The following is a 17142-nucleotide window of genomic DNA, read 5'->3' as shown; positions in this document are numbered from 1 at the left end:
AGTACGGTCACTGAGCTTGCAATTCAAAGTGAAAAACAGTGATGGTGACCAGTTGCTCAAATTCTACTTCACCCCAAATTTTGCCTTTGGCCTATTTTACAGCCGTCCATTTTGATTTGCCTTCTTTTCCAAGACTTCAGTTTGGCCATACTGTCTTAAAGTTTTCTCCAAAGCTAGTTTCACTTCCGTCAAGCATGCTTTTAGGTCTTCTTAAATATGGAAATGGTTACTTACCTGTAGAAGTAGTGCTGCAGCTTGAAGAATTTTGTGCATTAATATGCTGTGTATCATTCCACTTCTACTGGTTGAGTCCAGAGTTCTTCTGTCCAATCTTTTTTTTATTTCTTTTTACTGCTGGGCAGTGTTGACTATTTGGTGTTTAATGTCCTATCCTGTGACATCAGAGATCAGCCCCGGAAAGCAATTAACTTGGGTGCCATCTTCCGATTATTTTTTCCCATTTTACCTTTTGTTCTGTGTTCTTGTCTCATTGTTGCTTACTTGGACTACTCCTTCATTGTGATACTTTTGATTCCATGCACCTCGTTTTCGCGGAGGTGGCTGGGTCGCATATGAATCCAGAAAATTCAACTGCAAAACTACTCCTACAGGTAAGGTAAGTAACTATTTCTTTTTGCAAGGTGAATCTTTACTTGATTCACATGTTGTGCATCAAATATGTAGCGTTATCTACACCCAACCCATCCACCCTGCTGCCATCCCCTCCTGGGGTTGAAGTGAGTTTGTGGAATAGAAAGGAAAAACTAAAGAAAATTACACCCAAGACAACACAATACACATTGTGCACTTTTCCAAGGAGAAATTCACTCGCAATAAAACACAAGCTAAATATGCTGATACTATTACGCCATTTACAAAAACGCATTCATGCTGGGCAATGATACTTATTTGGAGTAAACCGTACAAAAAAGATTTTCTTATGAAACACATGCTTCACAAGCTGCAGATCTACCAGTGCCGAAATCGCAAACAGGAGTCCCAATAAAATAACTCGCACAACAAGGCAAACACCAGTCCGCACACACCACCAGGCAAGTGCCAGTCTGCACACACCGTCAACCAAGCGCAAGTCCACACATGAGCAGCTGAGTACACATGCAGCTAGCCAAACACCAGTACATGCAGACCGTCGGCTAAACTCCAGTGTGTGTGTGTTCTCTCTCTCTCTCTCTCTCTCTCTCTCTCTCTCTCTCTCTCTCTCTCTCTCTCTCTCTCTCTCTCTCTCTCTCTCTCTCTCTCTCTCTCTCTCTCTCTCTCTCTCTCTCTCTCTCTCTCTCTCTCCCCTCCATCTAAAAATATGGTGAGTCTGCCCCTCCCCCCCTTTTAAAATATGGAGAGTCTGTCCCCAAGGGAGGCAGAAATTGCAAAATACTTGCTCTAATAAAGGGGAGCGACCCTTGCCAAAGTGGCCTTTCCCGACATATAAATGAATAAAAATCCCCAGCATCTAGTGGCTTTTTGCCCCTTTGGGTGTAGATGGGCCTACAAATATGGCCAAATTGTATGCCCCCATTAAGGGAGCTCCCCAAACAAAAACTGCACAAAGAAATCTGTGGCGGTCCAGTGGGTACATTCCTGATGCACGAATGCAGAGACACACTGGGGGAAAGGAAAAACCCTTCCCTTTCCCCTTGATGCCTCTTTGCCCACCCCAAACCATCCTCGGAGGGGAAAAATCGACGTACTTTTCCTCCAACCACGCTGGAAGCAAAGGGCTTCTAGCACATCCCAGCAGCTTATGATGATGTCTGCGTGTGCCGAGCGCACCAATGTCATCAGATCGGGGAGGGGGTTTGGGTGGTAGGGGAAGTGCTTCTGCTGCCATGCCTGGGGTTGCTTTACAGGGGTAGCCCGTGGGTAGAGCACCAGCGTGCTTCCCGTGTGGGTAGGTGCGAGGGCGGCTTGGAGCAGTCCTATGCACATGTCCACTGTTTGTGCAAACTGCCCAAGCCGCCAGACCCACCGAAAGGATTAATATTCGACCTAGCCCCCTTAAACCCAGTCTTACTAAGAGTATCCCACAGAAAAACACTGCACACAAAGAGCACACTGCTGAAATTACACTAAAATTAACTGTATTGTGCAGTTATCATCTGTACTAACCGCACATCACTTATTAAGTACCTTTCAGTCTAATCTCACAAGTATAGAGTCCAGAATCACCAAAAAGGCATCATTGGTTGAGCTGCCAGGATTGTAAGAGAAGAGACAGATCAAGTTGTTTTCAAACACTGAGCTGAAAGAGAGAGGTAGCCATGCTCAGTGCCATCAGGATATTCGTACTACTTCTTATAATTGTCTGTGCATTGGCTATTGTCCAGAGACCCATTAAGGACAAGTGTTACACAGAAACACTTTGATCAGAATTTAGTGAATCTTGTGTCTATTGGGGACAATAGGGACATGGAAAGACCTACCTTGATTTTAATCTAATCTCAGGGACCATTAATAGAATACAAAGGTTCACCTTCGGGTAATTGTATCTATTTATTATCAGGATGGCCCCACGAGAGTAGAAACCTGTCCAACCCCCCCCAAGTTCGATGATGTAAAAAGGCCTCCAGAAGAGATTCATCTATGTGGGTCCCATTTGAACAAGCAGATTATTTTCATCTGTCGAACGGGGAGCAAAACACGAGGATGAAGCATTCAATATTTGTCAGTGGCGGTTTTTGCGTCCATAATGTGGAAGCCTTCTATACTTCGGTAGAACAATATTCTGAAGCATGTGTTGGAATGTCACATTGGCTGCATTTCGGTTCTCGATCATTAGATGATGCATGATGAACTTCTAAAAGTATCCTCTCACTTCCCCTTTTAATGATTGGTATTGATCAGAGACAGCCTCGGACAATATGCATTGCAGAGCATTGGCTAAATTGGTTCCTTTAATTTTATTCAGAGGCTAGATTGAACCAAAGTCGTAGGCTGCAGTGAAAAACGCATATCAAAGTGAAATGTTTTATGAGTACAGTGCTTAAATAACAGAAGTATCTTGCTCAGTGGCTAATGTGCTCACTTACCAGGAAAGAGACCCCTAACTCTCTGACCCCACTGCCTTCTACCACACTATAGACCTGCATCCAAAGTCCAGTGGTCAATATAAAAGCCCTGCAGTCCACTGGACTGCAACACCAGCTTATAAAGACCGAAGACAGACCTCAAATCACCTGCCCCCAACCCCATTATCCCACAGTGATATCTCTGTCACTTCCATTCCCTATGCTTCCCTATCCCTTTTTGCCCCCTACCTTACCTTTTTATGATCTGGCCTGCAGTGCAGCTGTTGCCAGACAATTATGTGGGCATCACTAGAGTGTGACTTAGGCTCTGCCTACACATGGAGAGTCAGGAGTACATGTTTTGATTGGGTAAAAGCCATGTGTTTCCACAAAAAAGTGCTTGCTGTGCACACAGCTGTGATCATTTTGTTAATCCAGCTGCTTGAGCTTGTACGTTCAGGGACACAGACATGAGACTGTAATGCTATTAAAATGACTTAGATAACTAGATAATTGTTGGTTTTCTCTAGCAGCAGTACAGATGGGAGGAGGGCAGTCATTAACCTAGATGGATGCTTAGGCCTGGTTTGACAGTGCAACTGTCAGCTGGCTTTTTAACTTTCACTAATATTATTATACAGCTCTTTGCTTCCACACAAATACATATCTATTCCCATACAATTTACTGGTAATGTTTCACATTCCAACACAACATTCCTTTAAAGACAGACCTATTGGCATTGTCAATGCTTGTTCACTTTTTTTTAGCTGTTCTTCCATGGTTCCTTTGGAAGAGCGTCTCTCTCTTTTTAAAAAAAAATGTTGGTGGGTCAGCTGCAATCCTGATGTGTTCACGGGCTACAGCTGTCTGCTTTTTTATTTGTTGTTTTACTTGGGTGCCCCCCATGCCCCAGCTCTGTTTTTATTACGAAGGTGCCCCCTTATTCCTGCTCCTCAGCTCCACTGTTCTAGACAGTATGACACTTGCTACTTCTGCATAATTTTTGTTGTAACAGTACAGGTGTCGGAATGTCCAGTGCAGTAGACTATGTGGCAGTATGGCCAAATTCCAGATGCAGCCAATCTTACCCTGAAAACATGTTAATCTCAACAAGGGAGAATGGGAGGAGGAGAGGACGCCTGAAACTCTCTGTATAAGCAATCAGTAATTCATTTTTCAGTCATGTTCTGGTCATGAGTAGGTTGGGAGCTCCAAACTGCTCCCTTCATCGCCACTCCTCATTTTGGATAAATTATCACAATATGGACTCCTTTAGGGTGACCTACTGGCAATAGAATATTGGCAGTCGTGTATTTGACTACACTTTTAAGAGCCATAACTGAACATACCTGCAATGTTCTAATTGTTAAAAATGCTCAAAACTGCCAAGTGGCCGCGTTTCTTGTGAAGCATCTCCAACGAGTCCTGATAGTTTAGCCAACAAAGCAATCTTTGCATGTTTGGACTTATACTTTAATATTGTAAAAATTCCATCGTTCAAAGTGCTTTTGACAGTCTAAACTGCCGGGACTCGTCATTATCACATCGGGCTGATTGGCACCTGGCCGTAATAAAGTGACAAAATAAAAGAATGAACCTCATTTTTTGTCACACGTTTTTGACGCCTTCCAGACTCCTATACATTTTAGCTGCCTTGTTAACAATGCTTTTCAATTTCATATATGGGATTTTAAAAAAAAAGTAAGATAGACCCTCTTTTCTGGGGGGAAAAAAACTTTGAATATGCCGATCTACTCTGCGATCGCACTTGAAATGTTTAGCTCCTTTGTTAACAATGCTTTTCAATTTCATATATTGGATGTTTTGTTTAAAAAAAGTTAAGATGGAACATATTTTCTGGAAAAAAAAAACTTTGAATATGCCTACATACCCAGCGATCACATTGAAATGTTTGACTTGCTTGTGAAAATTTTTAATGTAGTGCAGAAAATCGACTTGGTCTGTATTTGTTAGTGTGTGTCCCCAGTCCCGCTTAAAATTATTTAAATCTCTTGCAGTAGCTAACATTTTATAGCATAAATTTGTTTGTCATTTTGGCGGCCCCGAATTCAATTATTTTACACCATGTTTGGGGTGAGAGTGGATTGGGAGAGGGCGGGGGCAGGGAGTGCGTTGAAAGGTTGGAAGGCCATTGCACTAAGCTATGTTAGGGGCATGTGCGCACTCATCTTGAATAGGTCTGTGCAGCTTAGAAAACATGGTTAAAACGTATATGCCACTTTGCTTTGTAATGCCACGTGAGCACCGTTAAAGTTGTACAGAAATATTTACAAAATCTGTAGCTTGTGTACCAGATATCTACTTTAGTGAAAGAAGTGCTTTAGTAGTCATTATTTTCTGATGCCTGTATTTGTGTTCACTAATTAACTTACGTTTCCAGGTCTGAGGGTGCAAAAGTGGCATTACTACATCCGGAAGAGCTGAAAAAGAAATTCCCCTGGATCAACTCAGAAGGCATTGTCCTTGCTTCATATGGTACTTGTGACTTTGACCGGGCTGGTTATTGTAATTTGTATGATATATTGGGGGCAGAGTTTGTTGTCCATAGGGTATTCTGTTTCTTATTAATGCGTTTGCTGGCATTGCTTTATTTTATGACAATTGCTTCCGTTGTAGGCATTTAGATTTCAGGAGTTTACATGGTATCAGGTAACCTTTCCAGCTTGAACTTCACCCAGTAGTGATCAGATTACTTTGTTCCCCCAAGCTGTCCACATTTTGCCCTTATTTTTCCCAACAACATTTTGTGACCTCCTGCTGATGGGCTTCCATTGCCTAACAACAAACACCCACCACCAACGATATTTCAAAACCTCTCTTCCAGTCAGCCTGTACTTTGCCAATTGTGTTTATTTAACCTTCTTCTGATGGCATATATGAACTGAATACAGGTTACCACCTTCTGCTTCCTTTAACATTCATGGGCATGCCACTCCACGAGTGTCCCTAGCAAGGGGTGGATGAAGTAAAGGACTTTGTACTGCTTGTATCTCTTCAGGCCACGAAGGGCCTAGGAGAAGACTCAAGAGCTCTGGCCCTCAGAAAAGCCATCAGCACAACATGCATGGTTTACGTTCTCTTAAAAAAAAAAAAAAAAAAAAAAAAAAAAAAAAAAACACTCACTCACTCCACAACCTCATCCAAACACCACTGATTAGCAGCCATACCCTGCAAAACATGCTCATCAAGGCACATTCTAGCCCACTAGACAGCTGGCATTACTACACAAGACAACCTAGATGCACTCTCCATCACAGACACATTGTCCATGCTGACTTGAACACACATCAGCAACATCTTCATCCTTGTAACCTACAGCATCCAACACTAGATTACAAACACAAGGTAGGCAGTGGACTAGGTTCCATCCACTTGTCATCCTGACCTTGCATCTTGGAGATTCAACAATACTTACATTATTTCAGATGCTATTTCTCCCTCTGTGCATCTCAGACAGCCTTCCTTGAGACGATAATGTCATTTGCATGCTATATAGGCATGCCCCCCTGACTTTTTATTTTGTCTCTGGCATCATATTAATCTAAGTCTTGGTGGAGAGGCCTAGGCATGTCTCGGACTACGTGAGGTCCTTGATCAGTCCTCTGACCTGGAGCGATGCACTAAGTTGTTATTACTGACAGTGGTCTGCTCTCCCTGTTGTAGGTAGGGACAATCCATTTACCGGCAGTGGCAGCATACCATGGTTAGGGGACGTCAGTAGTGTGACCAGATCTTTTTATCTGTGTAACAGGCGTTGATGCCTTTTGGCCCACTTGCATATTGTTCCTCTTCTAGACGTATACCCAGACCTTTTGTCCTGAATATTGCAAGAGTGTTTTAAGTGTCTAGAAATTGTAATACATGCATATACATGTGTGTGTGTGTGTGTGTGTGTGTGTCAGAGGCTAGCAGAATCCATTTTGGATATCCATGGTCTAGCCTAACACAAGGTGGAGGGTGAGCACTGTGCTTCCAGACAGCAGAAGTGTACTGTTGCTTTCCTGTAGCTGGAGGGAGGCGATCCAGCCACTGGAATGAAGGGAGTGGAGACTGAGTTGCCATATACATTGTATGAGCCCTTTGGATTAGCAAGGAGATGCTGATTAGTCTTTCTGTACACTGCCATTAGGTGGATTGTAGGGGTGAGGGATAGGACTGCACATTCTGTTGTGAAGGGTGGGGGCATCTCTCACTGATGTCTGCCATTTTGTCTTGTCCTGGCTTTTCCTTCAGTTGGGCGAATGACAGCCAGGTGCAGATACCTCACACCCCTTTGTGCCTCTGTTGTGGGTACAAAATGGAGACAGGCCCACTGTGACCTGCTGTGAGAAGCATTACTTTATTCAAAGGCTATCTGAAAATAACATGGAGAGAGAACATTTCAGAGGAGAAATGCCCCAGAAGAGCTCTACAGGAGAAAGTGTAGCCATATTCACTTTCTAGAGAGTTGGCTAAAACCTTGCGATCAGACACCGTCTAACACCGCCCCCCCCCCCCCCCAACACACACACACACACACACACACACCACCTCCAACCCCTTCCCATTGTGTTCCTTTTTCAAGTATGCATCAGGGCTTGTGTCTGCATGACAGTCAGTTTCAAAGAGATGAGGGGACATCACATGAAGGTTCAGCTTCTGCTGGAGGAGCTCTTGACATGCCCTGAAGCACCTAGAAGCTTGCCTATCTGCTGTGAGGGAGGAGACTGCTTGGATCTGCAGAAGACAGATTAGGAGGAGCGAGGCCAAGAGCATCCACGGTGCCTGTGGGACGTCTAGTAAGCTGGGCTGCTTGAGAGTGACTTGCCAGCTCACTTCGACTCAGCCAGTAGCACAGGAGAGCCTCACCTGACACAAAGCTCGTAGATTGTTCCATATCTCATGGAGGGGTAAGGCCCCAATAGACTGAGCATATTTTATTGTGGGCAGGTAAAAAACTACACCTGAGTCTGGTTCATGCCACTCCTGAACTGATCAAAAAGAACCCCATATCTAGGGAAGATCGTTAGAAAGTAGAGAAAGATCGGGGCGGGTGAAATGTCTACGCAGTGGACCCTGACTTACATAATAATTAAAATGTGTCGTATTTATTGCAGCTGTATGGTTCTTGTAAAGATGAGCACTAGGTTGGACAGTAAGATTATTGTAGCTGATCATTTAAAGCTGAGCTCGAGCACTGTCATACTACCGCCCTGAAAAGCCAGTGACTGCTTGTTCCCGCTTCCCTGACAGTAAAGTGTGGAAAGATTTTATTTGGCCCATTTTGCAGAACCATAGTAGGATAGGCACTGCGCCATTAGAAGCAAACAACCTTAACCTTCATGGCTGAGAGCAAAAATCCCTGCCTGCCCTGTGGGCCCCCTTTATACATCTCTAGATTGCAGTTGACAAGCACCTTTTTAACAGAAATTGCTGTTTCATTCAGCATTTGTTCATAATGCCACATCAGCAAGATTAATTCTGGCTGGGCTGAAGGTGACCTGGGGTAAAACCAGTCTGTACCTGATGGAACCTAGAGCCAACCCGGCTTGGGACAGTCCCATGGAATCCCTCCCCACATGAGAGCCCTTCACGTTTACATGTCTAGGTGTACAAGTTTGTTGTGAAGCTGACCTAGATGCCAATCCTGTGTGTGCTGTTAGGTTTCTTCAACTGCATGTGTCCTTCTGGCAGTCCCTTCCACTTACAACAGCTGGGCGGATAGCATTGTACAAGATGATTAGTTTGCCTTGCCTACTTCATTACACACACTTAATGTGTGTTATCCTTAGATGGCATTTTAAAGAATTAGACGGTTTATTGGTGGACTTGAAATGGAATGGGGGTCTCCCGCAGGGAACCTTAGACATTCTGAAAAGACTGAGGGGGTCAAGGGAAACTTGGTATCCCTGACTTTGAACAGTGCTACTTAGCCCAAATCCAATGTCTAATGTGCTGGCTTGCAGTACAGCACAAGGCCAAGCTTAAGGAAGAACCACAGGGGGCTGGAATAGCAAAGCTAGCTCATTGGGTCCTTCGGCCGTTTAGGCCCCACAACTTCACATCCTACCTTGTGCGCATAGAACAGTATTATCAATGGCGAGCACTGTAAGATCTGCTGGGTATCAAGCTGTATAAACATGCCATAACCCTTGACTTCTTAACTTGACTTGTTGTTTACCTACACTGGATCTATCAACCGTAGTAGAGTGACGAAGTTCGATCAATTTGAACTCACTACAGCGAGGGACCTTTTTTGAGAATGGAGTTTTAATCATATTTGATCTGTATATGGGCCGCAGTGGGCTCTCACCAGGATAATTCTTAAAACACAGGGCCATATTAGCAGAAATGCATACATTATGGTTTATATCCCACAAAGAACAGTAGCCATATAGCTACATGCAGACACACTTTACCACGGATATAGTCTGTAGGGTTATCAACTGGCTACATATATATTTACTAAATATATGTACCTAACCTTTTAGCAAACTGAAGTTTAGCTAGGAAAAATACCTGGATTACTCAATCAGAGACAAATATTGGAAGGAACTTCCGAAATACTTCAGAAAGGTTTCTCCTAATACTCAACTCTAACAGATCGAATATTGCCAGTCGCAGAGGGCATACATATCCCTATATACGATCAGTAAATTGCAGCCATATGGACTGGCACATTGTCACCACTGCCTTATTAGTCCTTCTGGATGATGTTGGACTGTCCCGCTCTTGGCTAGATTTGGCATGAGGTTGGAGACACTACAGCAGAAGTAGTTGGTAGAAAGCATTACATGACATCTGACGCTTGTCTCCTGGGTTTCTCCCTCGTCCTAGTCAGAGACAAAATATGCTGACTTTTTCGTAGTGCTGGCAAAGAAAGCCATAACAATGCAGTGGAAATCCACATAACAGGCCTACTAATCCAGCAATTGGAGTCAGCAGTTGAGAAATTAATAACTAGTGAGAGCACTGCACTAAGCAAAGAGGAAGCCAATGGCCTTCGCCAATACTGTGTAGCCATGCAATAAAATTAGAAGTCTAACCCTTTTTTGAGACCAGAAAGGGTTATACAAATTCCCTGTGAAAAAGTGGACAACAATCCCACTACTTGTGAGCGACTTGCTAGGAATACAAAATACGACAGACCACAAGACATTTACTCCCAATGCGTCTTTTCCCTCTTCCCATCGCAGAACATGTTTTACTGGGTTCCGCACCTGCCCTAGCTATCAGGGAACTGTTTAGATGATGTTATGATTTTAAGCATGTTTGTTGATAAAAATAACTTGAAAAGGGCACTTTACCTGCGACACAATCTTAATTGTATAGCATATCTCACAAAAACAACATTGATAACCAAGATAGTGGCGAGATATGCAGCATGTGTTGTGTGCATTATAACTTACTATAAACAATGTTTTACATTGATAAATGTGCATTGCGCCGTCAATTAAATTGAAGATGATTCCTGTTTTTTTTGGTGTACATCAATTACAAAGAAAGCAAGCATTTGCAATGTAATAGGTCTCGCATTTGTTTGAGGTAGAGCCATTGGTGTTGTAAATGCATAACTGGACTTTTCTTGACACATAAATTGGTCAACCCTGCCACATAATTTGGTCCTCTGTCACTTAATTCCAGTGGCCCTGCATTTAACTGAAGCACTTCCATTTACCTTCTTCCTCTATTTGCAGCAAAAAATGAAAACATTGCCAATATTTATTATGTTTATTTATATTATTATTTTGGGCCCCCAACCTAGTGTGGGGACCCAGAGACTAAAAAAAAAAACACGTCCTGTTGACCGTTTTGATGGTGGTCCCATTGTCTTAGGACCACCACACTGAGTTATGGGGAAATTGTTTTTGTAAAAATAATGCCTTGCAAAGCATTATTATGGGAAGAGTTTCCAGTGTAGTGAATATTTAAGTGTCTTGACTGTAATGCTCAGAACAGCCCCTAGAGGACACCACAATAAAAATAGCATTTGTAAGAAACCTGGTTGTGTAACCATACAGTCAGCCCCCGGAGAGCATAATCACATGAAAACAGAATTGCAGAACGTAATGCATTGTACAATATATTTATCCCCTAGAGGACGTAGTGCATTATACATTTTCAGGCCTACTGCAATAATATTACAAATTAGGCCAACAAAAACTATTCCCAGCTGTAAAACAAAAGTTCCAGCCATGAGAACTTAAGAAGACACTAAATGGTGGGAGAGGTTACTATTTTGGGGTCCCCCCAACCTAGTGTGGGGACCCAGAGATGACCTGGACAGAACAAGCACAGCGTGCTGAACATTTTGATGGTGGTCCCATTGTCCTAGGACCACCACATGGAAATGTGGTCATGCAACCATATAGTCAGCCCCTAGAGAGCATAACCATCTGAAAATAGAATGGCAAAATGTAATGCAATGTAACCATAAATTTAGCCCCTAGAGGGTGTAATGTATTACACATTTTCAGGCTTACTAGAATAATATTATAATATAATATTATAATATAATATAATGATATAATATAATGTAATAATATTAAGGCCCTTAAAACACAAACTATTCACAGCTGTAAAACAAACATACCAGCCATAAGAGAGCTTAAAAAGACACAATGGTGGGAGGGGTCCCAACCTAGTGTGCGGATTCAGAGATGACCTAGACAGAAAGTCGTCACGCTGACCATTTTGATGGTGATCCCTTTGGCCTCGGATCACCATACAGTAAGTTATGGGCAAAAATATTTTTGTAAAAGGAATGCCCTGCAAAGCATTATGGTGCGAGTTTCCAAGTGCAGTGAATATTGTAGTATTTCGACTATAATGTTACGAACAGCATCTAGAGGACACCACAAAAAAATTAGCATTTGGAAGAAACATGGTCATGTAACTATATACTCAGCCCCTAGAGGGCATAACCACATGAAAAGAGAATGGCAGACAGTAATGCTATGTAACCATATATTTAGCCCCTAGAGGGTGTAGTGCCTTAAACATTTTGAGGCCTACAGCAATATTATGACATAGAAGGACCTTAAGAACACAAACTACTCACAGCTGGAAAACAAAAGATTCAGCCGTGAGAACTCAGACACTGAATGGTGCGAACGGTTACTATTATGGGGTCCCCCCAACCTAGTATGGGGACCCCGAGATGAGCTAGACAGAAAAAGTTTGTCATGCTGCTGACCGTTTTGATGCTGGTTCCATTGTCCTAGGACTACCACACTGTAAGTTATGGGCAAAAATATTTTGTAAAAGGAATGCCCGCAAAGCATTATGGGGCGAGTATCTGAGTGCAGCAAATATTGTAGTATCTTGACTGTAATGCTTAGAACAGCCCCTAGAGGACAGCGCAAAAATATAGGATTTGGAAGAAACATTGTCATGTAACCACATAGCCTGTAAAGGGTATAATCACATGAAAAGAGAATGGCAGAAGGTAATGCAATTTAACCGTATATTTAGCTCCTAATGGGTGTTTTGCCTCATGAATTTTCAGGCCTACTGCAATAATTTACAAAAAGGCCCTTAAAAACACAAACTACTCCCAGCTGTAAAACAAAAGTTCCAGCCATGAAATCTTGAAAAGACACAATGGTGGGAGAGGTTACTATTTTGGAGTCCCCCACCAAGCTAGTGTGGGAATCCAGAGATGACCTAGACGGAATGAACACGTCTTGCTGAACGTTTTGGTGGTAGTCCCATTGTCGTAGGACCACCACAGGCTGAGTTAAGAGCCAAAATGTTTTGTTAAAGAAATGCCCTGCAGATAATGAAATACTGGATATATATTTTGATAATAACTGAGATATCATTATTTTTGGATGATTTTATTTTAATTAAGATTTTGATCTATTTGGGGTGTTTTTTAAATTGTTTTAATTGTGCGGTGCTGTGGGGTTCTTTTCAAATAATCTGTTTTTTATGTCTAGTTAAACCATGCGTATATTTTCTAAGGGAGCGGGGTCTTCTGTAATTATTTGGGCTGATGAAGAAGACCGAATGGTTGAAACGCGTAGCCCATGCAAGTCGAGAAATTGTTCTCCTTAAAATATGGTGACAGTCTTAAATAAATAAATCATTTGTTGCTTGGAGTGCCGTTTGGATAACCTTCCTTGTTATATTAAAACACGTTATAGTTTGGTTCTGAATAAAACCATAGAAATTCAGCAGTTATTTTAAGTAACTATAACTCGCGGCCTAAGGCAACTATAACTCACGCCCCTGCCATGCACAGTAGTTTCTTCAATAGTTTGACTGCTATTGTTTCACTTATATTTTTAATTTAATGACTTCATAGAAATTGTCATGAGTGCTGTAATATCTGTGGTAATTAGCAGTGCATCACGAGGGCATTAGTTATAGTTTCCTTATAGTTACCTTAAGTCTGCAGCTAGTCCCTGCGGCCATCCGCCTATAACCACCCAACCCTGCGTCGATACCAGGTGACTCCTTGCTTTTCAGTTTCCAGACATACATATGACATTCGAACCAAAGATTTTAATGGCATGAACACGTACATTTTCATTCACTAGGAATGTTTAACATTCAAAATGCTTAGAAATAGACAAACTACCATGAAATACCCGGATTTGAATTTCCAACCTACTGAGTGACAGTCCAAGAGCTTTACCAGTGGGCCACAAGAGAAACTTGTCTGCTGTGTCTCAAAACATAACTATAACATTTGCACCCAAACATCTTGCCAGTATGACACGTTGACGTTATTGCATGGAGAGACCATTGTAATAACAATCTTGTGCTCTCTACCATGGGATGGAAGAGAGAGAGAGAGAGAGAGAGTGAGTGAGTGAGTGACAGGACCATGGGGTGAGCATAACGGCCACTGCAGTCCTAGTCTGCTCCCCGCACTGTGGGAGCCAGCATTGCTGCCGCAAGCAGGGGGCTTCTTGAAATAGCAACTCCCTGCTTGCGGCAGCAATGTTTGCCTCTGTTTCCCTGCATGCATATTTGTGCGCAGGGAAACAGATGAAAACTTTCTGCAGCCGGGAGCTGTCAACAGCTCCAACTTGCAAAAAGCAGATTAATGTTTGCTTTTGCTTGGTGGGAAAAACTCCAAACAGCTACCTCTCAAGGGTGGGAATCTTGGGAGGTAGCAGTGGTCCCTGGAGGCCAGGATCTGCAGCGTACCCCCTTCATTTATTACAGCCCCCAGGGAGGTGGTGGTCCCTGGGGGGGGGGGGGGGGGGGAGGAGGAGGAGGAGCCACCCCCTGCACACATTAAAGGTAGTGTCCCAAGTTAGGTAGTGGTCCCGGGGGCTTTCATAAGCCCTAGGAGGGGGTCTCTTGAACCTCCCTCCTATTTTTTTTTTTTTTTTACAGTATGCCCCCGGGACCTGGCTCACCTGAGGACACAAAAGAAAAGAAATATTGCGGGAGATTGCGCTTGCTTTAAAAAAAAAAAAGTGACATTTGTAGATTTGTCTCGATTCCTGCAGTGATTTTTTAAAAATCCTTGGAAGCCTTGGGGGTGGCCCCTGTGGGACCCCTGCCCCAAGGCTAGAGGGCTAGGGTAACGGAACCACCTACCCCCTTTTAATTTTTTATTTTTTTTGTTTGAGACTGGACTGAAGCAGAGTCTCAAAATGGCTGGCAACACTTCCTGGTTGAAGTGTTGGCAGCAAATCAGATCTCAGCACATGGTCAGAAGAGTTCACGGAGCCTTCGCATCCCGGGATATACAAATTAGATTTTTCTTTAATATCTCAAAAACTACTGTAGGGATTTACAGCAAATAACAAAAAGGTTTCTTTCTGGACCAAGAACTAGCTTTCTGCCTAATTTGGTGTAAATAAGGCCAGCGGTTTGGGCTGTAGTCGTTTTCAAAATCCCTGCGGAAATTAACATGGGGAAAACGTGTTTTGGGACCCACCCTTTTTCTTAGCCTCCGCTTGATGGATCACCCCGAAACTTTCCAGACAGCAGCTGATGTGAGCGTCAAATTGTTTTAGAAAACTTTGTGAAGATTCATTAACCGGCGTCAAAGATATATTTACGTAAAAAAAAATGCTTTTTCTAGCCAAACTAGGCCCGAACTATAACTACCTTGTGGCGACTGCCACTAGATAATATCTCTCTCTCTACATATATATTAACTAAAACAAACAAAGGTTACAGGGAATTTTTAGTTTAGCTCACATTTTAAACATACAAAACCATAGTAATTCAGCTGTTATAGTTAGTTATTTCAAGTACAACTTGTGCCCCGGAGAGTTGGTGGATATTTCATTCTTCAGCCCCAGGGAGGTGATGGTCTCCGGATCATTAGTAAGCAATAGGAGGGGGCCCTGTGTGCTCCATCCTGTATAAAGTCCCAGAGGTCCTGGTCCACCCGGGGGCTATATAAACTAAAAATGAAGGAGACCCCGTTTTTTAATTTAAATTCTCTGCAATATCCGTGGGTCCAGCCGCAGAGTTAGCTGAGAATTTTTATGTAAACAACTTTTGATGCCTGGCGGGGCCACAGGGGGACCGTGGGCCAAGCCTAAGGGTTCAGGGTACTTCTACCCTGGCCCCTTTTCTAATTTTTTTTAATTTTTTTAATTTATTGGGGGACTCTGCTGAAGCCCGCTGCCAATAGTTCTTGTTTGAAGTGTTTGCAGCCAATCAGAACTCAGCAGGAGATCTTACTGGATCCGCAGCCTTAGATATACAAATTTATTTTCCCTTTAATCTCCCAAAAACTACAGAACGAATTTGCACCAAATAAAAGTGATCTGCGGACCAAAGGCTACCTTTTTGCCAATTTTTTTTTTAGTTCTGTCCAGTGGTTTGGGCTGCAGGCGTGTCTATAGAGTCTATGGGAATTAACATAGGAAACACACTTTTTTGTGACCTTCTCCCCCCTTTTTTCTTGACCTGTGCTTGACAGATCATCCCTAAACTTTCCAAGCACAACAGGACCCTAGATGGCAGCTTTTTTTGGAAAATTTTGTGAAGTTTCGTTAAACGGTGTGAAAGATCTAGGCAAGTCACAAAACGCTTTTTCAGTGGAAATTAGGTCCTAACTATAACTACCTACTAGCAATATGCATATATGCTCAATGGCATGTGTAGCTGCAGATACCCATGCTATGCATTATTCCACCATCTAGTGTTGGGCTCGGAGTGTTACAAGTTGTTCTTCTTCGAAGAAGTGTTTTCGGAGTCACAGGATCGAGTGGTGACTCCTCTCGGTCATAATGCACATGGGCATCGACTCTGTTGCTAGATTGTTTTCTTTCCACTGTCTGGTCCTCGCTTCGAGATTTTGAATCCGAAACTTTAGAAAACTTCTTTCACCATCGGTATTGTTTAGATCGCGTTTCCACCTACTCTCGAACCAATAGTATAGTTGAAAACTAAATATTGCCCTTCTGGGCGTGTGCGCCCGACTCGGGCCTACCACTTCGAAGCCTGATGGATCGGACTCCATTTCGATTTTGTCCCTGATGGCACGCAAAATTTCCATACACAGACCCAACATCCTGTATGAAATCTGTGTCTTTCCTCCGATCACAAAGAAGAGGATTGCGAGGCCTGTCAATCATCTCGGTCCAAGAAGACCCTGCGTGATCGGAGAGCTAGGAGACTAGAAATGGCATCGAAGAGTACCGAACATATTGACACCGTGGAGGAAGAACAGGCACAGATGGCACTTTCCATCAGACACATCGACTCCGAAGAAGACTCGGAGAAAGATAGACTCATCAATGCTAGTCAGCACGTGAGTACGACTGCCCCTACGCGCACTCATAAAAAGTCCTTGAAGGCTTTGGATGCACCACTGCCAGAGAGCCATGGTTTGACACAAAAGAAGATTCTTGTCGACCGAACTTCGGGTTCGGTGTCGAAAAAGACCAAACCTCCGTCGATACTGAGTCGAGCAAATCAATCAAGAACTCACCTTCTGAACCGAAGTCGAATTCTCCACTCTTCGGAGCCGATACAACCGGCTGTATTATCGGGCCCGAAAAAACCATCATCTTCAGAGCCGAAAAAGTCTTCTTATTCAGAAGAACAAGGACTTTCGAGCCATCTTAAGCAGAGCTCAAAATCACTTGATGAACGATCATATAGACGGTCTGATCATGTTTCTGAAGATACAGA

The 17142-nt window shown here is 43.0% G+C and overlaps 1 protein-coding gene across 7 annotated transcripts in view; it reads left to right on the top strand.

Moving 5' to 3' along the window:
• FOXRED1 (FAD dependent oxidoreductase domain containing 1) overlaps nt 1-17142 on the top strand; it is a 942813-nt gene that overhangs the window by 241000 nt on the left and 684671 nt on the right. For all 7 annotated transcript variants that reach the window (XR_011201503.1, XR_011201504.1, XM_069224511.1 and 4 more), the window contains one exon: nt 5426-5520. Coding sequence is in view for 5 of the 7 variants with exons in the window: in XM_069224511.1 (XP_069080612.1) it covers nt 5426-5520 (95 nt within the window). In the remaining 2 variants the exon portion in view is untranslated. The remainder of the gene's footprint in view (nt 1-5425; nt 5521-17142) is intronic.

The sequence above is a fragment of the Pleurodeles waltl genome, chromosome 3_1 (assembly GCF_031143425.1).
Source record: "Pleurodeles waltl isolate 20211129_DDA chromosome 3_1, aPleWal1.hap1.20221129, whole genome shotgun sequence".
Classification (NCBI taxonomy): domain Eukaryota; kingdom Metazoa; phylum Chordata; class Amphibia; order Caudata; family Salamandridae; genus Pleurodeles; species Pleurodeles waltl.
This window is presented reverse-complemented; position numbering and strand designations above follow the sequence as displayed.